Here is a 22559-nt window from a genome sequence, read left to right on the forward strand (position 1 = left end):
TACACAGAGCACTTTACTTAGTCTTCCCACAGTTTTTCTTTTAGGACCTATAGAGCAAAGGCTTACACTCCATTTTATAAACAAAGGTTTAAAAATAATGTAAAATATGTAGAAAATAATGTAAAAATAACTTACTGAAACAAAATTTTCAGTTCAATAAATACTGTTGAACTAATATTCAGTTTAATTAATATTTATAGAATGTCAATAAAACAACTTTTAGTAAAAATGGAAGCCCATTATTCTGGATGGTCACATTGGCGAATATACAGCAAATTTTCTAGCAGCATTCAAATGTTTGTTTAGTGATTTAAATAGTCATTTGTAGGAATTTTGCATTAGTACTCAATTTTTCCTATGCTTTTAGATGCTAGCATTTGCTATTTCCATATTTGTTTAAACTATATTTTATGTACTTTTGACTTTGCAATTGTATAATTCTACTTTTTTAATTTCCCTGTTTTTATATATGTAAGTTTAAATATACATTTAAATTTGAGTATGCAATTTTTTTTTGAAATTTATATCACAACCTTTTATAAGTGTACAGATTCGGCAATCTTTTTTTAAAAAATTTATTTATTTATTGAATCACTGTGGGAAAAGCTACAAAGCTTTCAGGTTTAGGTCTCAGTAATGCAAATATCAAACACATTTCCCTTTACCAATACTTATTTTTTACCATGAAGAACCCCAATAAAACCCCACCCCCCGCCCCTCCCAGTCCCTGTGAGGCAGATGAATTCTAGTTAGCACTCTGTTTTCAATTTAATTTATTTTAGCATATATTTGAAGCATAACTATATGGACCAAATTTAAATATTGAGTAACTCTTGAAACCTGAATCCACCAATCTTTAAAGTTTCTCAATTTTTTAGGTCTTATTTTAATTGAAAACTTTCAATCTTTTGAACTTACCACAATTTGTGGCTAAACACATAAAATTGTTAATCCATCACTTTCTCTTACTTGCCAACTAAACATTAAGAACTAAATTGTGCTGTAGTATTCATTAAGCAGGAAAAGTTGTTTGAGAAAATATTTACATACTTGTACAAATGTATGGAGATTATTTTGAGGCATCAAAGATTAAGAAATTTAGAACTTATCTTTCTATTATTATTATTATTATTATTATGAAGTTGGCATTGTATATTGCATAGTGTCATTATTATAAGTTTTAAATAATCAATCACCACTTACAATGGTGGTAAATGTATTACCAAATGAATCAAAAGTTAATTTTCTTTGATATTTGAATTTTAAGAAAGGACATACATGTTTGGTGACAGACAGTTCAATAAATTAGAGACATCATTTGCAAACTAATTGTACAAAAGCTTAAATGACTTGTGGATTTCTGAAGCTTTAGGTTGCACAAAACTGAGTCTGAGTAGAAGCAGTGATACTTCCTACTCAGTGCCAGAATGATTGCTATCCCTGTTGGTTCACTTTGCTCCTTCCACTAGCAGTCACTTTCAATACAATATACACAATGCTAAAAATCAGGACAGTGTTTTGAGTAAAAGGACACACTATGAAGATATTTCCAAATAAAAAGTATGACTGTCTGAATCAAATAAAGGATTCTTGTTGCATAGGTGAGTAGATTCTTCAAGGCTTCTTACGTTAAGTTGGAATCTATTTCCTTTCGATTTTAACTGAGTCTATCAGTATAAGCACTGTAGCACTGTCCTACCCTTGTTCATCGATTTGCTCAAGTAAGCACCAGTAACGTCTCCATTGTGAGACTTGTTGTTACTGCTTTTTGCATATTGAATATGCACGGGGAGCTTGCTAGGCTCTGCCGTGTAGGCAGGATACTCTCGGTAGCTTGCCAGCCTCTCCAAGAGAGACGGAGGAATCAAACCTGGGTCGGTCTCGTGCAAGGCAAATGTCCTACCCGCTGTGCTATCACTCCAGCCCAACATGTATATATAGTTGTATTTCACTTATTCTTTAAATACTAGTTGATTAATATTTTATTAAACTATTAGTTAACCAAGAAAATATAAGATAATTAAAAATATTAGTTGAATAATATGAGTATTTAATATTAGTATGACAAGTTTCCCAACTTAATTGAATGAAGAGAAGAGAGTATATACAGTTCTGAAACCGGATTATTCTGAAGGTCATTTTGTATGTTTATAACTCACATCTTGGACCCAAGTTCGATTCCTCTGTCCCTCTCGAAGAGAAGCTTCTGAGAGCACTCCTCCCTCATGACAGATCCTGGCAAGCTCCCTGTGGTGTATACGATATGCCAAAAACAGTAACAATAAGTCTCACAGTGGAGACATTACTGGTGCCTGCTCAAGAAAATCGGTGAGCAAAGGGAGGACAGTGCTACAGTGTACAGTGCTAATATTAGTGGAGTTTTAATCAATTAAAACATATTCATAGTTTGGTTACTACATACTTTTATCCAATAAGAGTTTTTATTCAAAACATAATTATCTTGTTATGAAATAATGTTTCCTATTATTATTACTGAAAATCACAAATTGATTGCAGGTTTCAAATTTTAAACTCATATATGTCTCCTCAAAAATTATAACACAAACAGCTAAAGAATTTAAATGATCGTATAACACGCAGGAGTGATAGGACAGCGGGTAGGGCATACTCCTTGCACATGGCCAACACAGGCGACCCAGGTTTGATTCCTCTTCCCCTCTCTGAGAGCCCAGAAAGCGACCGAGGGTATACCGCCTGCATGGTAGAGCCTGTCAAGCTACCCGTGGTGTATTTGATATGCCAAAAACAAGTCTCACAATGGAGATGTTACTGGGTCCTCTAGTGTAAATCGATAAACAACTGGAGAACAGTGCTACAATGCTACAGATTGTATAATGAAGTTTATTTAGTAATGACAATTCTGAATGAAAAACTTCCAGTAACCACAATACTATCACCACAATTTTGTTTATATTATTCTCTACCAGATAAAGATATAACTTCTTAGTGAATTTTATCTGCATTTAGAATGCACTTTTACATTTTCAAATGGCTAATATCATCACTTGATCACTTGACTTTCCGTTAACAGTCAATTTGCTCGAGCAGGCGCCAGTAATGTCTCCATTTGTCCCTGCCTCGTGCTAGTGTGCCCAATGGCGTCTGTTCATTCTAGGAACATGAAGAGCCTCAAACCGATCGTTCATGATCTTGATGAAGAAGTGTGACCATCTGGTAGGTGGGTGGCCACGCCCTCTTTTGACATCCTGTGGAATCCAGTCGGTAACGGCTCTAGTCCAGCAGTCGTCTCTAAATCTCATTATGTGACCAGCCCATCTGATTTTTGACGCCTTGGCAAATGAGACAGCGTCCCTGGTTCTTGATTGTCGATGGAGGTCGGAACTCCAGATTCTTTCTCTCATTTGAGTGAAATGTGATACTCCAAGCATAGCTCCTTCAATTCCTCTTTGGGAGACCCGAATAACGTTCTCATCCTGTTTGCATAGGGCCCAGGTCTCTGAGGCATATGTTAATGCAGGAAGAGCAGTGGAATCAAAGAGATGTGCCCAGAGCCTGAGGTTCTTCATCCTCTTATCTATTTCTTTGACGCTCTTGAAGGCGTTTCAAACCGCTCTCTTCCTCCTGCGTGGCTCAGGTGCCAGGTCATTTGTCATGTTGACTTCTCGACCAAGGTACACATAACTGTTGCATTTGGAGGTGGTCATTCCGTTGAAAGCGAATGGAGCGTCAGGAATGAGGCTGTTTCTCATAAACATTCTCTTCGTAAGATTCAGCTGTAGTCCAACCTTTCCACACTCATGGTCAAAGTCGGCCAGCATTTGTGCTGCTTGGCTAATGTTTGGTTTTATTAAAACAATGTCATCAGCAAAGCAGAGGTGGTGTAGTTGCCGACCATCTATCTTCACTCCCATTCCTTCCCATTCCAGTTGTTGCATGATGTTCTCGAGGGTGGCACTGAAGAGTTTAGGTGAAATGGTATCACCCTGCCGAACCCCTCTCTTAACATCAATGATTAGTTCTTTGTAGAATGGTGAGATCCTGGTAGTGAATCCATAATACAGCTCACGGAGGATCCTGATGTATTGAGTTTGAATGCCCTGATTGGCTAGGGCTTCAATGACCGCTTCCGTCTCAGCAGAATCAAAGGCCTTCTTTAAATCAATGAATGTTAGATAGTGTGGCATCTTGAACTCCCAAGAAACCTTGATGAGCTTGGTTATCATGTGGATATGGTCAATGGTGCTGAATTCTTTGTGGAACCCGGCTTGATCGCATGGTTGTCCTATATCAAGTGTTCTGCCAATCCTATTCAGGATGACTCAAGTGAACAGCTTGTAGATGACAGACAATAGGCAGATCAGGTGATAGTTGCCAATGTCGTGGATGTCTTCCTTCATGTACAGTAGTACAGTCCTGCTGGTTTTCCATTGGGATGGAACCTTGCATTCAGACACGTAGCGTGTGAAGAGCCGAGCCAGTGTATTGATGAGTACTGATGGCAGGTTCTTCAGGTGTTCAGGTCTGACCTTGTCTGGGCCGGGTGCTGTTCATTTCTTTACTGACAAAATGGCGTGTCGGATTTCGGAAGGGAGAACATTGGAAATGGCATATCCATCCTGTGAAATTTGGTATGTCGGCAGGTGGACATGGCTATCGAAGAGATTTGAGTAGAAGTAATGGATAATCTTCTCCATTGCCCTTCTGGAAGATGTGATAGATCCATCAGGACATTGGAGATCAGTCATCTTGGTCTTGTAGTTGGCAAAGGACAGTCAAGTGTTAACAGATACTTTTCCCAGCTTCTGCCACATCTACCAGCACTTCTCCTCTTCTCTCTTTGAGGTCTTTTTCCTTGATCACATCTCTGCACTGCTTTGCGAGCTCAGATGTTCACTTGCGGTTGCCTGAGGCATGCGCCAAGCCATGTTGGCGAATAAGCTCAAGAGTTTTCGAAGATAGGCGTTTTTTGTGACTATCTATCTTTTGGCGTTCCTCGCACAATGATAGAGGTGCTGAACCAGTGGATCATATTCCTCGTCAATGTTGTCAACAATGGCATCTTCCCATGTTGCCGCAATAGTGCCAAAGAGCTCCCAGTTGGTGGTCGTTCTGGGAGTTCTCTTCTTAAACTTTGCAACCCTTTCTCCCGCTCTGTGAAGTATAATTTTGCACGAAGGTCCAATCTTGTTTGGAATTTTGGGACAACAGCGACATTGGTCAGGCAAAACTGACAATTGAATATGATGTGGTCTATTTCGTTGTGGAATCGTCCACCAGGAGACTCCAATGTGCAACGTTTAGATTCGGCCTTCTGGAACCTTGAGTTACCGTGGATGGACTTGGTTGATATGATGAATTCAGAGAGTCTCTCACCCTGTTCGTTCCATTCTTGGCTATGGGTCCCAATGTGAAGTTCTTCGACTGATCTTCTGGGTCCTATCTTGGCATTAGAATCACCCACAATGATCTTGTAGAAGGTGTGTTCTTCATTATAGTACTTCTCCAGCTCCATGTAGAACTTCTCAATTTCTCCTTCATCATAATTGGATGTTGGTGCGTAGACAACGAAGATAGAAAGTGCCGGCAGTGAGTCACATCTATTCAAATATAAACATCCGATTTGGGTTATAAGACACTAAATACCCATCTTCCAGAATTCTCCTACCATATTTGATAGGGTTCAAATATGGTAACACCTACAAGGGCGATTAGAGGCCGCCCCAAAAGCCTCTATCCCTCTCGGAGAGCCTGGCAATCTACCGAGAGTATTCCGCCCACGTGGCAGAGCCTCGCAAGCTATCCGTTGTGTATTCCATATGCCAAAACCAGTAATTACAATGGGTCTCATTCCCCTGACCCTGAAGGCGTCAGCAATATGGCAGCATTGAGAAGAATGAGAAAGGAGAGGCCGATAACATCTCAAGGCCAAACTAGGCTGCCACAACGAAGGAAGACAAAAATGATCGTCTATACTTTCAATGCACGTACGCTAGAATCAGATGCATCCATCTGAGGACCTGATGGTACAAGCACGAAAGATCAAGTATGACATTATTGGTCTGACCGAGACAAGAAGGCACCAAACTCTTCATGCTGTTTTCGACACTGGAGAAGAATTGTTCCTCGGAACATGAGATAAAAGAGGTGTCAGAAGCGTCGGTGTCCTTGTCAACACAAACTTGGCCATGAGCATTGATTCATTCAAATGCCCGAATCGGACATTTACATTTGCTAATATCATATATAATTTTAAATGCATCAGCTGAACCAAATTAACCAAAAAGGGCTAACTTTTATTTTAAATCTGTCTTTAAAATATAACAACTGCTGATTATAAATTCCACAACAAAACAGAAAAGTTTCTAGGCAGTTAATATTGAAATAATACCTTACTCACCTGTGTTAATGAATCCATGTGTATTTGTACATATGGTCTAAAGTAAAGCTTTCACATTAGCAGGCAGAGACCAAGTATTCAATTAGGAGGCCACCTGCTTTTCAGCATTGTCAATTCCGTATTAAGAATAATTACTCCTTATGCTGGCTGGAGCGATAGCACAGCGGGTAGGGCGTTTGCCTTACAAGCGGCCAACATGGCCGACCCAAGTTTGATTCCTCCGCCCCTCTCAGAGAGCCCGGCAAGCTACCGAGAGTATTCAATATGCCAGACACAGTAACAACAAAGTCTCCAATGGAGACGTTACTGGGCCCGCTCTAGCAAATCGACGATCAATGGGAGGGCCTTTACCTCCTTATGCTTATTCTAATAAAATTACAAGGAGCGCTTATGTGCTAAATAATCAATCTACCTTTTCAAAAATGTTTCCCATATTCCTGTTGTAATTTTTTTGTTTTCTTGCGTTTTTGTTATTGGACAACACCAGACAGTGTTCAGGGCTTATTTCTGAGTCTGTTCTCTGGGATTATACCTGGCAGAGCTCAAGGGACCATATGAGGTGCTGGAGATAGAATCCCAGGTTGATTGCGTGCAAGGCAAGTGCCCCCCCGCCCCCACTGTGATATATTCTCAGCCCCTCCAATTGCAAAGTTTTTGTCCTTTCTACCTGATGAACCATTTAATTCTGGCCTATATTCATTGTTTCAGCATTTCTTCCTAACAAAGACTTGCTAGAAAACTATGCTCAATACATAGGCTTCACAAAATAAAGACAGTTACTACCAAAAAAGAAAAATGTTCTTTTTGTAAAATTGTGTTAACGTCATAAAAGAATTACTTTAAGAAACTGAGAGTTATTAAGAAGCCTAAGTAATCTGTAACGAAGTGACTATTTGGGCTGAGGATGTGTTCCAACTAGTAGAGCACATATTTTTTAGTGTGAGTCCTAAGTTCTATCCCCAGAACCACATGCCCTTCCAGCACTGGCAGGCAGAAACACTAACACAGACTAACACCAGGATCCTCAAACACTGGTACCAGATGTGGCCCCCACAACGATTCAGAACATTAAGAGGTTATATTTGGCAGGCAACTATATGTGAGATGGTGGTTGTTTTTCTTTAGTTTAATGTTTTTGCAAGAGACCATATTAAAGAACCACAACTTTGCGCTTTTGGTAAGTTTAGTGCATTTGCAAAGTTTTATATCTAGAAAACACTGCATTTCCCAATTTTTCTAAAAATTATTCTTGATTATGCCAATTTTTTTGAAAATGCAAGCACTATAATGGTTCAAGGAAGAAAACAAACTTAAAGAGTAAACCAAGAATTAGGGCTTAAAACCAATATAATTAATTACATAATCCAAGGATGTTCAGAATTATGGTAAAATCAAATAATAAAACTGTGGTACTTCCAAAAATAATTGATGATCTTACAGTTGCAAAAATTTTCTGTGTGCACCAAAATCATGACTGATTCACATTTAATAATATTCCAAATAATAAAAACTCCCAGCCAGCCCCTAATAAAAAGTAAATCCATGCATTTTATAAGTGTTTTTGATAAGTAGCATCAATCAAACACTTTTGAAAATTCCTACATCTACTAGTTCAAAAGCCCTAGGGAATAAAATATAATCATGGCATTGCCAATATAACTGGTTAATTTTATTAACTAGAAATTTTGGAATCTTACATTAGTTTTACACACATAGGGACATGCACTCCAATAATTAGACAAGAATTATACATGGTTTGCTTCAGGTAAAAGCAAAAGTAGAGGTAAATGGGTATTAAACTCTAGAAGGTATTTATTGTTTTGTAAATAAGTTAGAGACCACTAATTATTGAAAATAAGACACAAAACTAAGCCCTGTGAAATTTAATCAACACAAACTAAAAACATCCAAAGAATATTTCTGAAACACCTAAATTGTATTATATTGGGAGAAAATATAATTCAAAACAACCATAAAACTTGAGATTGATTTTCCTTTAATAATTAACTTATTTAAGGTGATTTTAAATATGTCTGTGAGAAAAGCTTTGCAATGTATATAGCAGAAAAAAGATCAATAATAAGAATACATAAAATCTCCAAACACATTAAAAGGACCCAAAATATCGAGGTCAACTGAACAGAGGATATATGAACAAAAAGGAAATCACAAAAGAATAAGATGTAAATTGCTGATTACATGAAACTATATATTTAAATATTCGTATATGTAAACAAAAAACATAGAGATGAGTAAAACTTAGAGGAATGATAATATGTAGCATGCTGATAGTATACATAAGTATCTACGTATTATTGGTGGGAGTGATAGTGTTTAATGTCTAGTTGAGTAAAATTTTGATAAAATCACCAGAGAACATACGTGCATATCCTCTGAGCCAATAAGTCTATTTCTATGAATAATTAGATATTAAATATCTGTCCGTTATTGTTTTAAATGATTTATATATTTTTTCAGTTGAGTCTCTAAAAATCATGTGCAAGACTTAATTATTATATTTTCCATTTTGCAGCAGGAAAACAAAGAACAGAGAGGTTCAAGTATCAAAAGGTAAATAGATCCACAGGTTGAACTTAATCCAGGTAGTCTGCCACCAATATTTTATTTATTTTTTGATTAAAAATTTTTATTTGTTTTTATTTTAAAACATTTTTTGATGAACCAGAACTTACAATATTATAAAATTTCAGGAGTACAAGCTTCATCCCACTCTCCTAATGCTATTACAATTTTCAGAGAGATCAGGTTTATGTAAAGTCAGTTACAAAAATGATTATAAAAATCTTTTAGTGAGACCTAACAACTGAAACCTGATTAATTCATGTCAAAGTCAGTATGCTTAAACTAAGTTTTGATATATTTCTGAGGCATAAAGCTATTTAGCTCCTAAGTAAAATGGCAAATCCTCCTGCAATAAGATGCAAAATACTGCAGGACATGCTAAATTAAAAGAAATAAAAATAGTATCTATATACATTTTATACATATGTGTATACATATGTTAATGCATAGGAAAGGATTTGAAGATTTGAAGATTAATACTCTTATCACAGGGTATTGAGGAAAGAAAGGTTACATCAGTGGTAACTGATACATATTATTTGTCTCTGACATAATAATATTCTATAAATAAAGAAAATATTTGAACCTGAGAATTCTAATAGCAAACTAAACAAATAAAATACAGACATAGACCCTGTAGTTATGAAGTTTCATAGAGGAGGGAAATCTTTTATAAAATATGTATAGACATGAAAATGGGTTAAGTTTAGAAAGCCACAGTAGTTCCTAGGGAAATGCTGTCAAAGCTAACCCAAAAATGATGAGTACAGGTAGATTATGATGCTACTTTATTCACACTCCACAGAGTTCATTAACTTATCAAATATTGTTTCAAACATGAAAAAATCTGAAAGCAGGAAGAAACACACTGAAACTTGAACTTCAGTGTCATTCCATAGGGCATGCAGAATGCTGGGCATCAAAGTGGAGCAGAAAAGGTGGGCAAGGGGACAGATAACACAGGGTTGCTTGGGCCATACCCTGAATGTTTGTGTTGTGATTAAAAGGGTCTTAAAACAAAAGATCAAGTGAGAGTATCGATGAGCCCTCCAGCAGCTCAAAGTGGGTAAATAGTGGTCGAGCCCTTGAACTAGGAAGACCCAGAAAAAGTTTAGGATGCCAGAAGTGTGTTGAGAAAATACACACACACATACACACACACATATAACACACACACACACATCTCTGGGCTGGAGAGATAGCACAGCAGGTAGGGTGTTTGCCTTGCACGCGGCCAACCCGGCAGACCAGAGTTTGATTCCTCCGCAACTCTCAGAGAGCCCGGCAAGCTACCCGCGATGGATTCAATATGCCAAACACAGTAACAATTGTCACAATAGAGACATTACTGGGCCTGCTAGAGCAAACTGATGAACAACTGGAGGACAGTGATATACACATCTCTACCTATACATACATATTTGGTTTGGGGGTCACAAACAGAATGCTTAGGGCTTATTTCTTGTAACATCCTTGGTTCAGGGATTAAACGGTCTACTCAGTGCAAAGGAAGCACCTTTTCCACTGTACTATTTCTCTGGTCCTCCCCACAAAGGTTTAATTTTCAAATTTTTACAAATTCAATTAAGGAACCATAAAGAATCAGGCCTGGTTAGTACTTGGATGGGAGAATAAGAAATTTTTGTTTTATTTTTCTCTAAATTATGATAATGTGGTAATGTAGAAAGTTAGTTCATTGCAGGCAAAGGCAGCTTCCGCTTTTCTTAATGTTTCAAATTGTAGTTGAGGCAACATGCATATGATAGATTAATATTTCTGCTTAAGCCCTCTACCACTGTCCCAATGTCATTTCTGATTTTAAAGGCAACATTTTATGTTTCTCCCCCCACCCTCCTCTCTCTGACCTTGTATAGATCAAGAACAATAAATACTTGTGAAATGAAGCCAGAAGAAAGTTACTATATGAGCATAAAACAAATGCCCATAAATAACAATAAAATATCAACCATAAAAAGTGATCTGATATTTCAAAGAACAAAAGAATTTAGAAGATTTTTGATTGACCATAGCAGAGAAAAGTAGCAACCTGTCGACTGTAACATCAATATTGACTATAGCCATTATTCCATATTTCAAAATTTGGCATTTCAAGGTGTTGAATGGATAAAAATTATAGCTTATTAGAATAAAGCCCATTAAAATTATTTAGATTTTCCTCCTCTGGGATCATATTCATTCAGTGATTCCATAGCTACGCTGCTGAAGAAGCGTTTATTAAATAACAAATTTAAAATTCACTGGGACAAATGTACTTTGCTTTCAGAAATGCTGTATTCTTTTTAGATGAGTTGATGTTAATCCAACCAAAAGCTGATATCCCTGGATTATTAAAAAAAATGCATGCTACACATTTTGCTGGAAACATCAAAAGCTTATGAAATCAGCCTGGAACCACATTTCTATGACTTACAAAATAAATTAAGCCCTACACTAAAAGGTCTGGTTATTAAATATTGCATCTTAAAAAATAAATATGCTGGAAAATATTTTTATTTAAAAAATAAAAATGTAAAGAGGTACAAATGACTATAGACCTTAGCTTTCCAAACAAGTTGCTAATAAAGGTTACCCTTGATGAGCTGATTTTTCTAAAGCATTTTTTAAAAGATTAAGACTCAACAAATAATAAGTCAACAAATAAGTCAACAAATAGTGATTTAACCTTCAAAATAAGTTCTCTAAATGGTTTCTCTTTAGATGGAATACAGATCAAAACAAGATAAAGCCTAAGAAAAGTAACCTACTGTCCCAGTTTCATATACATACCATTAACGGTATGTTTGTGGAGTCTTTAAACTTTTTCAGTTTGTTTCTGCTCAAAATCAGAAGCACAGGCTGTCCATAAAGAAAAGCAAGAATGAGCAGAGGTGATACAAGGACAGCACCTCTAATCACCTTGTCAATTGACACACAGAAATCTCCCCAGAGAAAGAAAATCAATGTTTATAGAACTAATGGAATTTCAAATATTTGGGCAGTGTTATGACTACACTCTGTCTTAAAGTTTTCAAAATTTTTCCTGTAACCAAAAGAGGGGGAAATGTTGTTATTTATAATTGGGTGTTCTGTGAATAGTGGTTTCTGCTTACAGCACCTCATATCAAAGGATTTTCTAGGACAATCAGATTGGCTCAAACTGAAACAATCCAATTACTAGCAAAAACTGCCTCAGGCTTAAAGAGCCAATGGGCTTTAGATAACTATGATGTTTTAGTATTTGCATTCTTTAGAAGACTGCCTCAAAGTAAACTCAACAAAAGTTGAAGTCTATTCTGTAATACTGCTTTGAAAGTATTTCAACTCCTCACTCATAAACTTATTTAAGAGACATAATTATATATTATCAACTCATCAATATTTCCAATGGCTATAAAAAGGTCAAATCAATGAAGACATAGTAAATACTATAAAACAAATGAAAGTATTAGCACATGTAGCAATGGATATACCACATTTTAACTTTGTATTTATGGAATTGAAAAATAAATTTAAAATCAATATGTGTAAAAATAATTTTACTTTAAATTTGGAGGCTCTCTGTTGTATGTTATACGTTAAAGAATTATATGTTGTATGTATATATGTTAAAGAATAGTATTGTCTTACTAAACTTTGAATGTTATACCTTTCTATTAGTCTTGGAATGTATGAACATATGAACACAGTGGTAAACCAACATTCTTATTTTTTCATAGAACCTCAGAGGAAGATATTTCAGCTAGATAAAGAGCTGAAATATCTTTATATATCTTTATATCTTTATATATGCCTTTATATATATCTTCACAAAATATCTTCACATCTTATCATAAATGTCATTTCTGATCTTAAAGTCAGTGGGTCCTTAACCAGGGTTGATTTAGAGGTGAACAAAGACTCCCAATGTTCTGCAGCTCTTGAGAAGAATTTTTCTGGTGTAGTTCAGACATCCATGGAGAATTGAGTAGAAACCATGAAACAAATGTAAACCCGTTAAGTCTTTCATTCATTTAGTTATTCTTTCCAATTTTTCAATAAATATAATGTTTTTTCAAGAGCTTCAAAGCTACAGGAGAGTGGGTAAGCACTATAAATACGAATCTGGAGTAGAAAAATGCAATACAATAAAATCAATATAATATGCCGTTAAAATGAATTGGGCATGCTATCAAAACTACAGGAGTACCATCTGACACAGAATATCCAGTTACTTCAAAGCAGGGAAGAAGTATCCCTGAAGTAAAATAATAGAGAAAACAACAAGTACTTATAAAGCATATTGGAAAGAAGCAAAGCTGTCAGATTTCAATTTTAAAAAAGTTCAGTACTTAGCCTTTTTAAAGAAATACTACATGAAGGGGGAATTAGCTTTGGTAACAAAGGCATTGGAGTGAAATAGGGAATTCGTCCATAAGATATCTTAAACAAATAAACATACATGCAAGGAACCTGTAGAAATAATGATAACAATCATCTTAGATTATTAAAACTAAAACAGTTTACAAAGATTCAAACAACAGTTTAGAACTTTTAATAATTGTCTTTTCATGTACATTATAGTAAAAGATGAGAATCTAAGGGTGAAAGTGCAGGCAAACATCTCTATCACCTAATTCTCCCCAGCACACAGAAATTTCTCTTTATACCTTTATCCATTATCCAAGGATACGTACAATAGGAACCCAATAAGTGTTGATAAATACAGAATTTGACTTTAAGCATAATACACAGTACCCATAAAGACTAAAATAGTTATCCATTCTAAAAAGAAGACTCGAAACTATACAAGTGACACCCTGACTTCCTTAATATGAATCGCTTTATCTCTTCAGGTGATACTATTTTTTAGGTATAAAACTCTATTTTCTAGCTTACTTTCCTACTGCTGGTCCACTGAGAAGCAATTCTGTGTTTTGCACTTCTGATATTTCCTATTTGGCCCCATCTTGCAGGTGGGTCCCATGCTTAGCAATACTAGCTGTGAGACATAAAGCATAAAGGTCCCTTAGAAAGTTCTTAGATATTTTCAGCATTTCAGCTATGTTCTTTTCTATGTTTCCAAAGTATCTTTCTGGATTAAAAGTAGCCTGTTTTAAAAGAACAAAAATCTTTCGATTAATGTTTATTGTTATACAAAAACTACTTTCTAAAATATACTAGAAATATATTTATATTTTATATATAAGGGCTGGAGCGATAGTATAGCAGGTAGGGCATTTGCCTTGCACGTGGCCGACCCAGGTTCAATTCATCCGCCCCTCTTGGAGAGCCTGGCAAGCTATGGAGAGTATCTTGCACGTCCAGCCAAGCCTGGCAAGCTACCATGACCTATTTGATATGCCAAAAACAGTAACAACATGTCTCACAATTTCTTGTGAGACGTTACTGATGCCCGCTTGAGCAAATTAATGAACAACAGGAGGACAATGCTACAGTGAAGTCACTGTCACTGTCCTTCCGTTGTTCATCGATTTACCTGAGCAAGCCCAGTAATGTCTCCATTTTGACACTTGTTACTGTGTTCCGCATATCAAATACATTACGGGTAGCTTGCCAGGCTTTGCCGTGCAGACGAGATACTATTGGTAGGTTGCCAGGCTCTCTGAGAGGGGCGAAAGAATCAAACTCGGGTCGGCCATGTTGGCTGTTTGCAAGGCAAATGCCCTACCTGCTGTGCTATCACTCCAACCCGACAGTGAAGTATATATAAATTTTAAGTATATATAATCATTAGATCCAGTTAGTTTAAATTTTAATTTTTGTTCTGAAGTCCAAAGCCTGTCATTCATTGAAATCTGAGAAACAATAGAATGTTATTCAAAGAATAGCACATTATATTTTGCAAATAGTATTCATCAGGAGGAAACAGAATAATTTTGGTTACAATTATTTTCAATTACTTATATCCCTGAATTATGTTATATATTATCACACACAAAACCTATTGTTACTCAATTTCTCCTTTCTTCCAATGTGAAACTCTATATTTCTAAAATAATTATTTAAATTCAAGAAGCACCAACAAAGAAAAATGAAAGGTTATATAAATGTCACTGCCTTTCTGTGAATTTTACATGGTCTTGCTGAACTCAACTCTATGAACATCTGGACCGAATCACTACTGAGAAGAGAAATACATCTGAGCATGAAATGTTGTTTCCTAGCAATACCTTCTTGACATAGAACTCATTTGGAAATGTGTAAAAAAAATTATTTTCCTACTCACACATTTGAACCTGCATTGCTATCATTTTCCTCTAAAGAATAATTCTGGAAAATTACAAAAAAGTACATACTATTTATTTATTTGTTTATTTATTTGGGTTTTGTGCTACACCCAGTGGTGCTCAGGGATTGTTCCTGACTCCTCACTCAATCACTCCTGTCGGGCTTCAGGGACAATATGGGATGCTGAGACTCAAACCAGGTTGGCCACTTGCAAGGCAAGAGACATTTCCATATTTTACTTTATGTAAGGTTTTTACAATATTTTACATGCTTTAAAACATCAGAGCATCTCAGTTAAAATCTAAACTGACTTTTTGAAAACATTTGATAGATAATAATGTAGAAAAGAGAATGTGGTTGTGGGTTTTTGTTGTTCTGATAAATTACTTAACAACATTGATGACCACATATAGTATTATAACATAAACTACCAAAACAGGCTAAACATAAACTTCCAAACTAGAAGACTTACTTTATCAGTACAATGTAATTACTGTTTCAATAAATTCATATCACTAACTTTTTCTATATTTGAGATCTTAAAAGCAATTCCTTCTCTTACTCTTGTTTCTTTCCTCAAAATGTCTCATCTTGTTTTTATCATTAATATCTCAGAGAATTTTTTTGGAAATAAGTTAGATGTCTGTTGGAACAATTCTAGAAAATCATTTATACTTATAGCATATAATAATGGTATTTTATCTTAATCTTTTAATTAAAATGTTTTTATATCTCAGTAATAAAAATTTGTTTTATATTAAGGTATTAGCACAGCGGGTAGCGCGTATACCTTGTATGCAGCAGACCGGGTTCAATTCCTCCATCCCTCAGAGAGCCCGACAAGCTACTGAGTGTGTCTCGCCCACACAGTAGAGCCTGGCAAGCTCCCCGAGGTGTATTCGATATGCCAAAAACAGTAACAAATCTCACAATGGAGATGTTGCTGGTGTCTGATAGAGCAAATCGATGAACAACAGTAGGACACTGGTACAGTGATTAAGGCATTGTAAGGCCATTAAATATTATTTAATCAAGAACATTGAAACTATTGATAATTGTGGGTAAAATAATAAAATTACTGTAATCCCACCAATATGTGATATGCTATACTTACTCTATTTCTATATCTATGATCTGTAACTAAAGTAGGCTATTCATTGTTCCATACTGTGATTTTTAACATACTTTGTGGTGCAATAACTACTATTTCATTACTCTTTAAATATAAATTTCAATATTTCCATAATTTTCCAGCCTATGTTTGTAGTTGTGTATTCCTTTCCATTTAGTTTTGAAAATGAGGCATCTCTGTTTAAACATTAAACTATTTCATAGATAAGGATGAGGCATATTAATTAAATCTGGATCTCTGTATACAGTTTACTTCATTTGTCTGGCATGGCATTTGTGCCAAGGAAAAAAATGCAGGCACACTTAGGCAACGAGGTCAGTATAGTCTGTCACATTTTAGGCCAAAATTGACTTCACAGTACAACCTTATTAAACAATGTTTTCTGTAATTTTATGGTAATCTACATTTTATTTCAATTAATAGAATAGAAGAAACATTAAAACGTATAGTCCAGACTTTCACATTTTTATTTCCTTCTTCAGAAAGAAAAGTCAGAATTGTTTACCTGGAGATATGATGTAGAAGAAATCTTTGAACTCATCCATCCAAACTTCTGCCAGTCTCCTGTTGTTCTTATTGATGACATGACCAGTTCCCCCAGGGAAGGTGTATGGAGTTGCCTTCCGGAAAACATGACCAACATGTGAGCAGGTCACAATCTCCAGGGAGCCTCCACATTGCCAAATCTAGGGAACAGAGCATTTGAGATAAAACCTTTGTTATATACACTGCAGTACCATTTTATGAGAAACATGTGAGGCAAAACTATTGGATCTCATACGGTTCAAGCAAACATCTGATGGACACTGAGATTTAATATCAGAAAACTATTTTTCTGATATTAATGTTTGGCCAATGATACTAATTTGGAATAGTTTGAAATATTTCATATTACAGCATTAGAATAATGGAAGCAAGATAGAATGATTTTTATTTGATCTTAGTCAATAGTCATTTGATATCCAAAATCTGTTATGAAAGAATGAATTTGTGCATGTTGATCTCATGACCAGTAACTAAAGTTTCTTTGTGGAAAAACCCATCTGTCATATTATATTTATGTGGAATTTTAAATGACCAATTCTGTCTTGATGTCCATATCTCCTGCAATTTAGACCTTAGGATAACCCAGGTCACCACTTCCAGCTATCCATGATTTTTATGAGTAGGCCTATAGGTTCAATGCTGTGATGACTGGTAAAGACCAGGTCTCTAGTTCCACCTGAGTGATGCTCAAATATCAGGGATACCAGTACCATGCCCAGCAGTGCACCAGGGTTCATGCAGTCCAACAGATCAAATTCAAGGTGGCCCACGTATGAGGCATATGATCAACCTCTTACTTTATTTACCAACCACACACAAATAGATAGATAGATAGATAGATAGATAGATAGATAGATAGATAGATTAAAGGCCCTCCCGTTGATCGTCGATTTGCTCGAGCGGGCCCAGTAACGTCTCCATTGGAGACTTTGTTGTTACTGTGTCTGGCATATCGAATACTCTCGGTAGCTTGCCGGGCTCTCCGAGAGGGGCGGAGGAATCGAACTCGGGTCGGCCATGTTGGCCGCTTGTAAGGCGAACGCCCTACCCGCTGTGCTATCGCTCCTATACTCTTAATTATAGGGGCCACAGAGAAAGCTCAAAGAGCTGGTACTATACCTTGTGTGACTAAGATCTGGAGCTTGATCCTTAACACTAGTTAGGGGATTTGAGGAACACTAGGGTAGCTATCATAGTCCCAGAGCACCTTTGGACTGTGCATTGAACCACCTATCTGCACTGCCAGGTCAAACGTCTGTGGAAGTGATATTGTACACATGAGTTTTGCCTATTAAACACTGAGCTGCAGGCTGGAGCAATAGCACAGTGGGGCATATTCTTGACTTGCACATAGCCGACTGGGATTCAAAGTCCCACCCCACCCTCCACGGCCACATCCCATCTGGTCCTCCAAGCCTGCCAGGAGTTACTTTTGAGCGCAAAGCCAGGAGTAACCTCTGAGCACCGCTGGCTCAAAACCAAAACCAGAACCAAAAAAAAAAAAATGAGTTAGAACTCCTTTGCATCTGCTTAACATTTATGCCTCCTTCAAAGTCTGTCTACAAAACCTTTGCTTTTAGGAAACTCTGTGGACGATTTAGTATCTTATCACTTTTATACTTTAAACATTATTTTATGAACATATAATCATTCTCTATTATAAGCATTTATATCACTAGATCTTCTTTAAAAGCATGAACTCTCAGAAAACATATTACTTGTATTTCTTGGTATCCTATTTCATGTGTACTTAAGCTTCTGATATGTACATGTTTACATACTCTCTGTATATGGGTCCCCTCAAATATTTCTCAGTTCAGATCCTCTAGGACCAGTCTTAGGTTTCCAGATACATATTTGATACCTCTTCTTCCATGAATTAAAGATTGCTCAGTCACCATATACAAAATGGAAAAATGTCTCAGCCATATCTTTGCTTTTGTTTTCCAATCACTCTTAAAAAAAAATCTTAGATATTTTTTAACATTCTTCACTCAGGTGTTCATTTAAGACCCACCACCACAAAAACACCTCAAACCTCAGGAGTATCATTGATTTGCTTTTCCTTTTCTTTTATCACTTATACTCAATCCACTAATAAATCTTGGCATTACTTTCTGTATAATAATTTCCAGAGTATCTATCTCCAACATCTGCTATTTGCAATTGTAGTAAACTCTCTTGCCGCTTTCAATGTTTTACTGTAAAACAAATTTCTATAATTTGTTTTATGCTAAAAAAGAGCGGTATGGAGTATCAGTCACTTCATCTTACTTGCCTCCTTAAATACTTCAATGTTTCTCTTTGTACTGTGAATAAAAACAAAATTCTTGAGTATGGTCTTATATCCTATATGATTCTCTCTCCACATCAATAAACAACAGTATTGATGCTAGAATAATGTATCTTGAACACTTTCAAATAATAAAAGATTGAACATTAGCTTTCCTTACACAGGGAATAAAAGCATTTGTCCTTTACCTGGACTGGAGTGATAACACAAAGGGTAGGGTGTTTGCCTTGCATGAGGCCAACCTGGGAATACCGGGTTTGATTACTCTGCCCCTCTCGGAGATCCCCGCAAGCTACTGAGAGTATCCCTCCCACGTGGCAAAGCCTGGCAAGCTACCAGTGACGTATTTGATATGCCAAAAACAGTAACAACAAGTCTCACAATGGAGTTTCACTTGGCACCAGTAATGGTGCCCGCTCGAGCAAATCAATGAATGGGGCAACAGTGCTACAGTGTAGTGCACTCTACTTCACTAACTGCCTCTTTCCCATATTTCTGTTCCTAAAGTACCACATCAGAGATATTTTCTCTATGGCCATATTTAAAATCCTCACAATAGCTATTTTCTCTACTGGAATCATGTTTATTATTTATTGCATCAATCAACTTGTTGGCCTTTGTACATTTTTTTCTACAACAAAAATGTATTCACTAAAGAAGCAAAGGAAATGTCAGGTTATAGTTTTATCTCCAGATCCAAATCTAGTGCCTGGTACATAGAAGACAACAAAATATGTTGGTTGAGGAGCTAAGGGAGAGTAGAGCTAGACATACACTCAAACATCATCAGAGACAACCCTGGAGCTCCAGGACACTTCTGGGTATGGTACTTAAATCTTTTACTATGTTCAGGGTGTCCTGAGTATCCTAGACTCCACAGCGTTCAAGCAGAAATACATCCTGGGCCCTTGCATTAAACCTCTGGCAGTGATCCCTTAGTGTACTTTCAATAAATATTATGAAAGAAGAAAAGTAAGAGGGAAGAACAATTATGAAATTGCAATTAGGAATTTGAGTTTAAATAAGGAGGGCTGGAGCGATAGCACCGCGGTAGGGCGTTTGCCTTGCACGCAGCCAACATGGCTGACCCGAGTTCTATTCCTCTGCCCCTCTCAGAAAGCCCGGCAAACTACCGGGAGTATCTCGCCCACACGGCAGAGCCTGGCAAGCTACCCGTAATGTATTCGATATGCCAAACACAGTAACAACAAAGTCTCCAATGGAGACGTTACTGGGCCCGCTTGAGCAAATTGATGAACAACGGGAGGACAGTGACAGTGACAGTGCCTGTCACTCCTTAACACCACTGGGACGGGAGAGATAGCACAGTGGGTAGGGCATTTGCCTTGCAAGCGGCCAACCCGGGTTCGATTCCCAGCATCCCATATGGTCCCCTGAGCACCGCCAGGAGTAACTCCTGAGTGCAGAGCCAGGAGTAACCCCTGCGCATTGCCGGGTGTGACCAAAAAAGCAAAAATAAATAAATAAATAAATAAATAAAATAAGGAGCTGTTGGTCCTCCCGTTGTTCATCCATTTGCTCGAGCAGGCCCAGTAACGTCTCCATTGGAGACTTTGTTGTTACTGTGTTTGACATATAGAATACATCAGGGGTAGCTTGCCAGGCTCTGCTGTATGGGCAAGATACTCTCGGGAGCTTCCCAGGCTCTCCAAGAGGGGCAGAGGAATCGAATTAGGGTCAACCATATTGGTTGCTTGTAAGGCAAATGCCCTACAGCTGTGCTATCGCTCCAGAAAATTATTTTTATGACTGTCACTTATTATCTATGTATACTTATAAATTATTTTTATGAAGGATCAGTGATATGGTAAGAGTGATGAACACATGCTTGCACGTGAAACCTTTGGGTAGAATCAGCAACACCAGGTGGTCTCCTGAACACTGCTAGGAGTGTCTCAAACAGCAAAAAGAAATATTATGCCTTCAAGTTCTTCCTTTTTCCACTGGAAAAACGGAACAATAATAACTATCTTCTAAGACCCTCATGAGTTTGTTTGTATCAAATATCATATTTGGGATTTTGTACATGAAGTGTTAAAATGTCAATTGTCTACTATTTAGCTCTTTTGCTGTTGACTGGGGTGAGAACTAGCTGCAGAAGGGAGGTTTTTTTTTTTTTCAGTTTAATTATACCTTTATGTTATGAGTGTGAGTGTGTAGGGAGAGATTTTGTTTGCCAGGTTTAATCAACTGGAGATCATATAAGGGTCGACCACAAGTCAGGCATATCTTAATTCATGAACTATCTCTCTGGACCCTTGTAAATTTGTACTTGTTTTAAAAAACATTTCATTTAAGTTCATGAATTTTGTCTTTTAGGTAATTATAATATTAATGTCTAAGGGTTTAGATACACTGTGAGTGAGTCAAATAATAGCCAACAAATTTCCAATTAAAAGACTACCTTTCTGGTGGAAAATGGGCACTGGTGGAGGGATGGGTATCTGATCATTGTATAATCGAAACCCAAGCACAAAAAATTGTAAATCTACAACTGTACCTCATGGTGTTTCACTAATTTAAAAAAAAATTATATTACTAATAAAAAAAAAGACACTTTTCCCCAAAAAAAAAAAAGAATACCTTTCATTTTCTGAAAATTGTAACCTATAAAAAACCGCAACATAAAAATAACAAAACATGATGTTTCTTTCACATAAATCCCTGATGTACCACCAATGATTGTATCTATTATTTTATAGACTTCCAACAGATTAATTTTGTGTTTATATCCAGCATGTCAATCTGAATATGTAAAAAAAAAAAAGCAAACAGTCTTTTGATTCACAGAGGATAAGAGCTAGCAGATTACTTCTCTTTGTTCCCAGATTTTTTAATGAACCCTTTGATGATGGCAAATTTATTAATCACAAAGTAAAACACTATTGCTCATCTGATCATCTTTGATTTTCTATCCTTCAACTATAAGACAAGCAATACACATTATCCTTTGCATGTGTTTTGACAGTGGATTTTAATTAAGATTCATAAACTTCATATGCTTCAACTTTGAAAATCTCAGTTCATGCTACTACTATTTCTAACTTACAGTTAGTATGCCAAATTCATGTGGCTGCTTGTTTTGATCATTATCCCTCCAACTGAATTCCACACATGAACATTTCTGACACAAAGTTATTATTTAATGTGGCCTTAATTAAGACTCTTCCATGGAGACCATGTAGCAAAGTGGCAAACACTGAGAATGGACTCTTTGCAGTGAGATCAGAGCCTCACTCTGCCACTGTCTAGCATGTTAACTGTTACTATCTTTTTTCAAAACTTTAGGTTATAGGTATGAAAATAGATGAATCTTAGATTACTGTTGTGAGGATGAAAACAAATCAGCACATATAGACACTTCATTTTAAGGTGAA

The 22559-nt window shown here is 36.5% G+C and overlaps 1 protein-coding gene across 1 annotated transcript in view; it reads right to left on the minus strand.

Annotated features, from left to right (window-relative positions):
- GALNT13 (polypeptide N-acetylgalactosaminyltransferase 13) overlaps nt 1-22559 on the minus strand; it is a 687813-nt gene that overhangs the window by 233831 nt on the left and 431423 nt on the right. Inside the window, 1 exon segment of the mRNA XM_056117614.1 lies at nt 16828-17008. Coding sequence (XP_055973589.1) covers nt 16828-17008 — 181 coding nt within the window.

Source organism: Sorex fumeus, unplaced genomic scaffold, assembly GCF_029834395.1.
Source record: "Sorex fumeus unplaced genomic scaffold, SorFum_2.1 ptg000035l, whole genome shotgun sequence".
Classification (NCBI taxonomy): Eukaryota; Metazoa; Chordata; class Mammalia; order Eulipotyphla; family Soricidae; genus Sorex; species Sorex fumeus.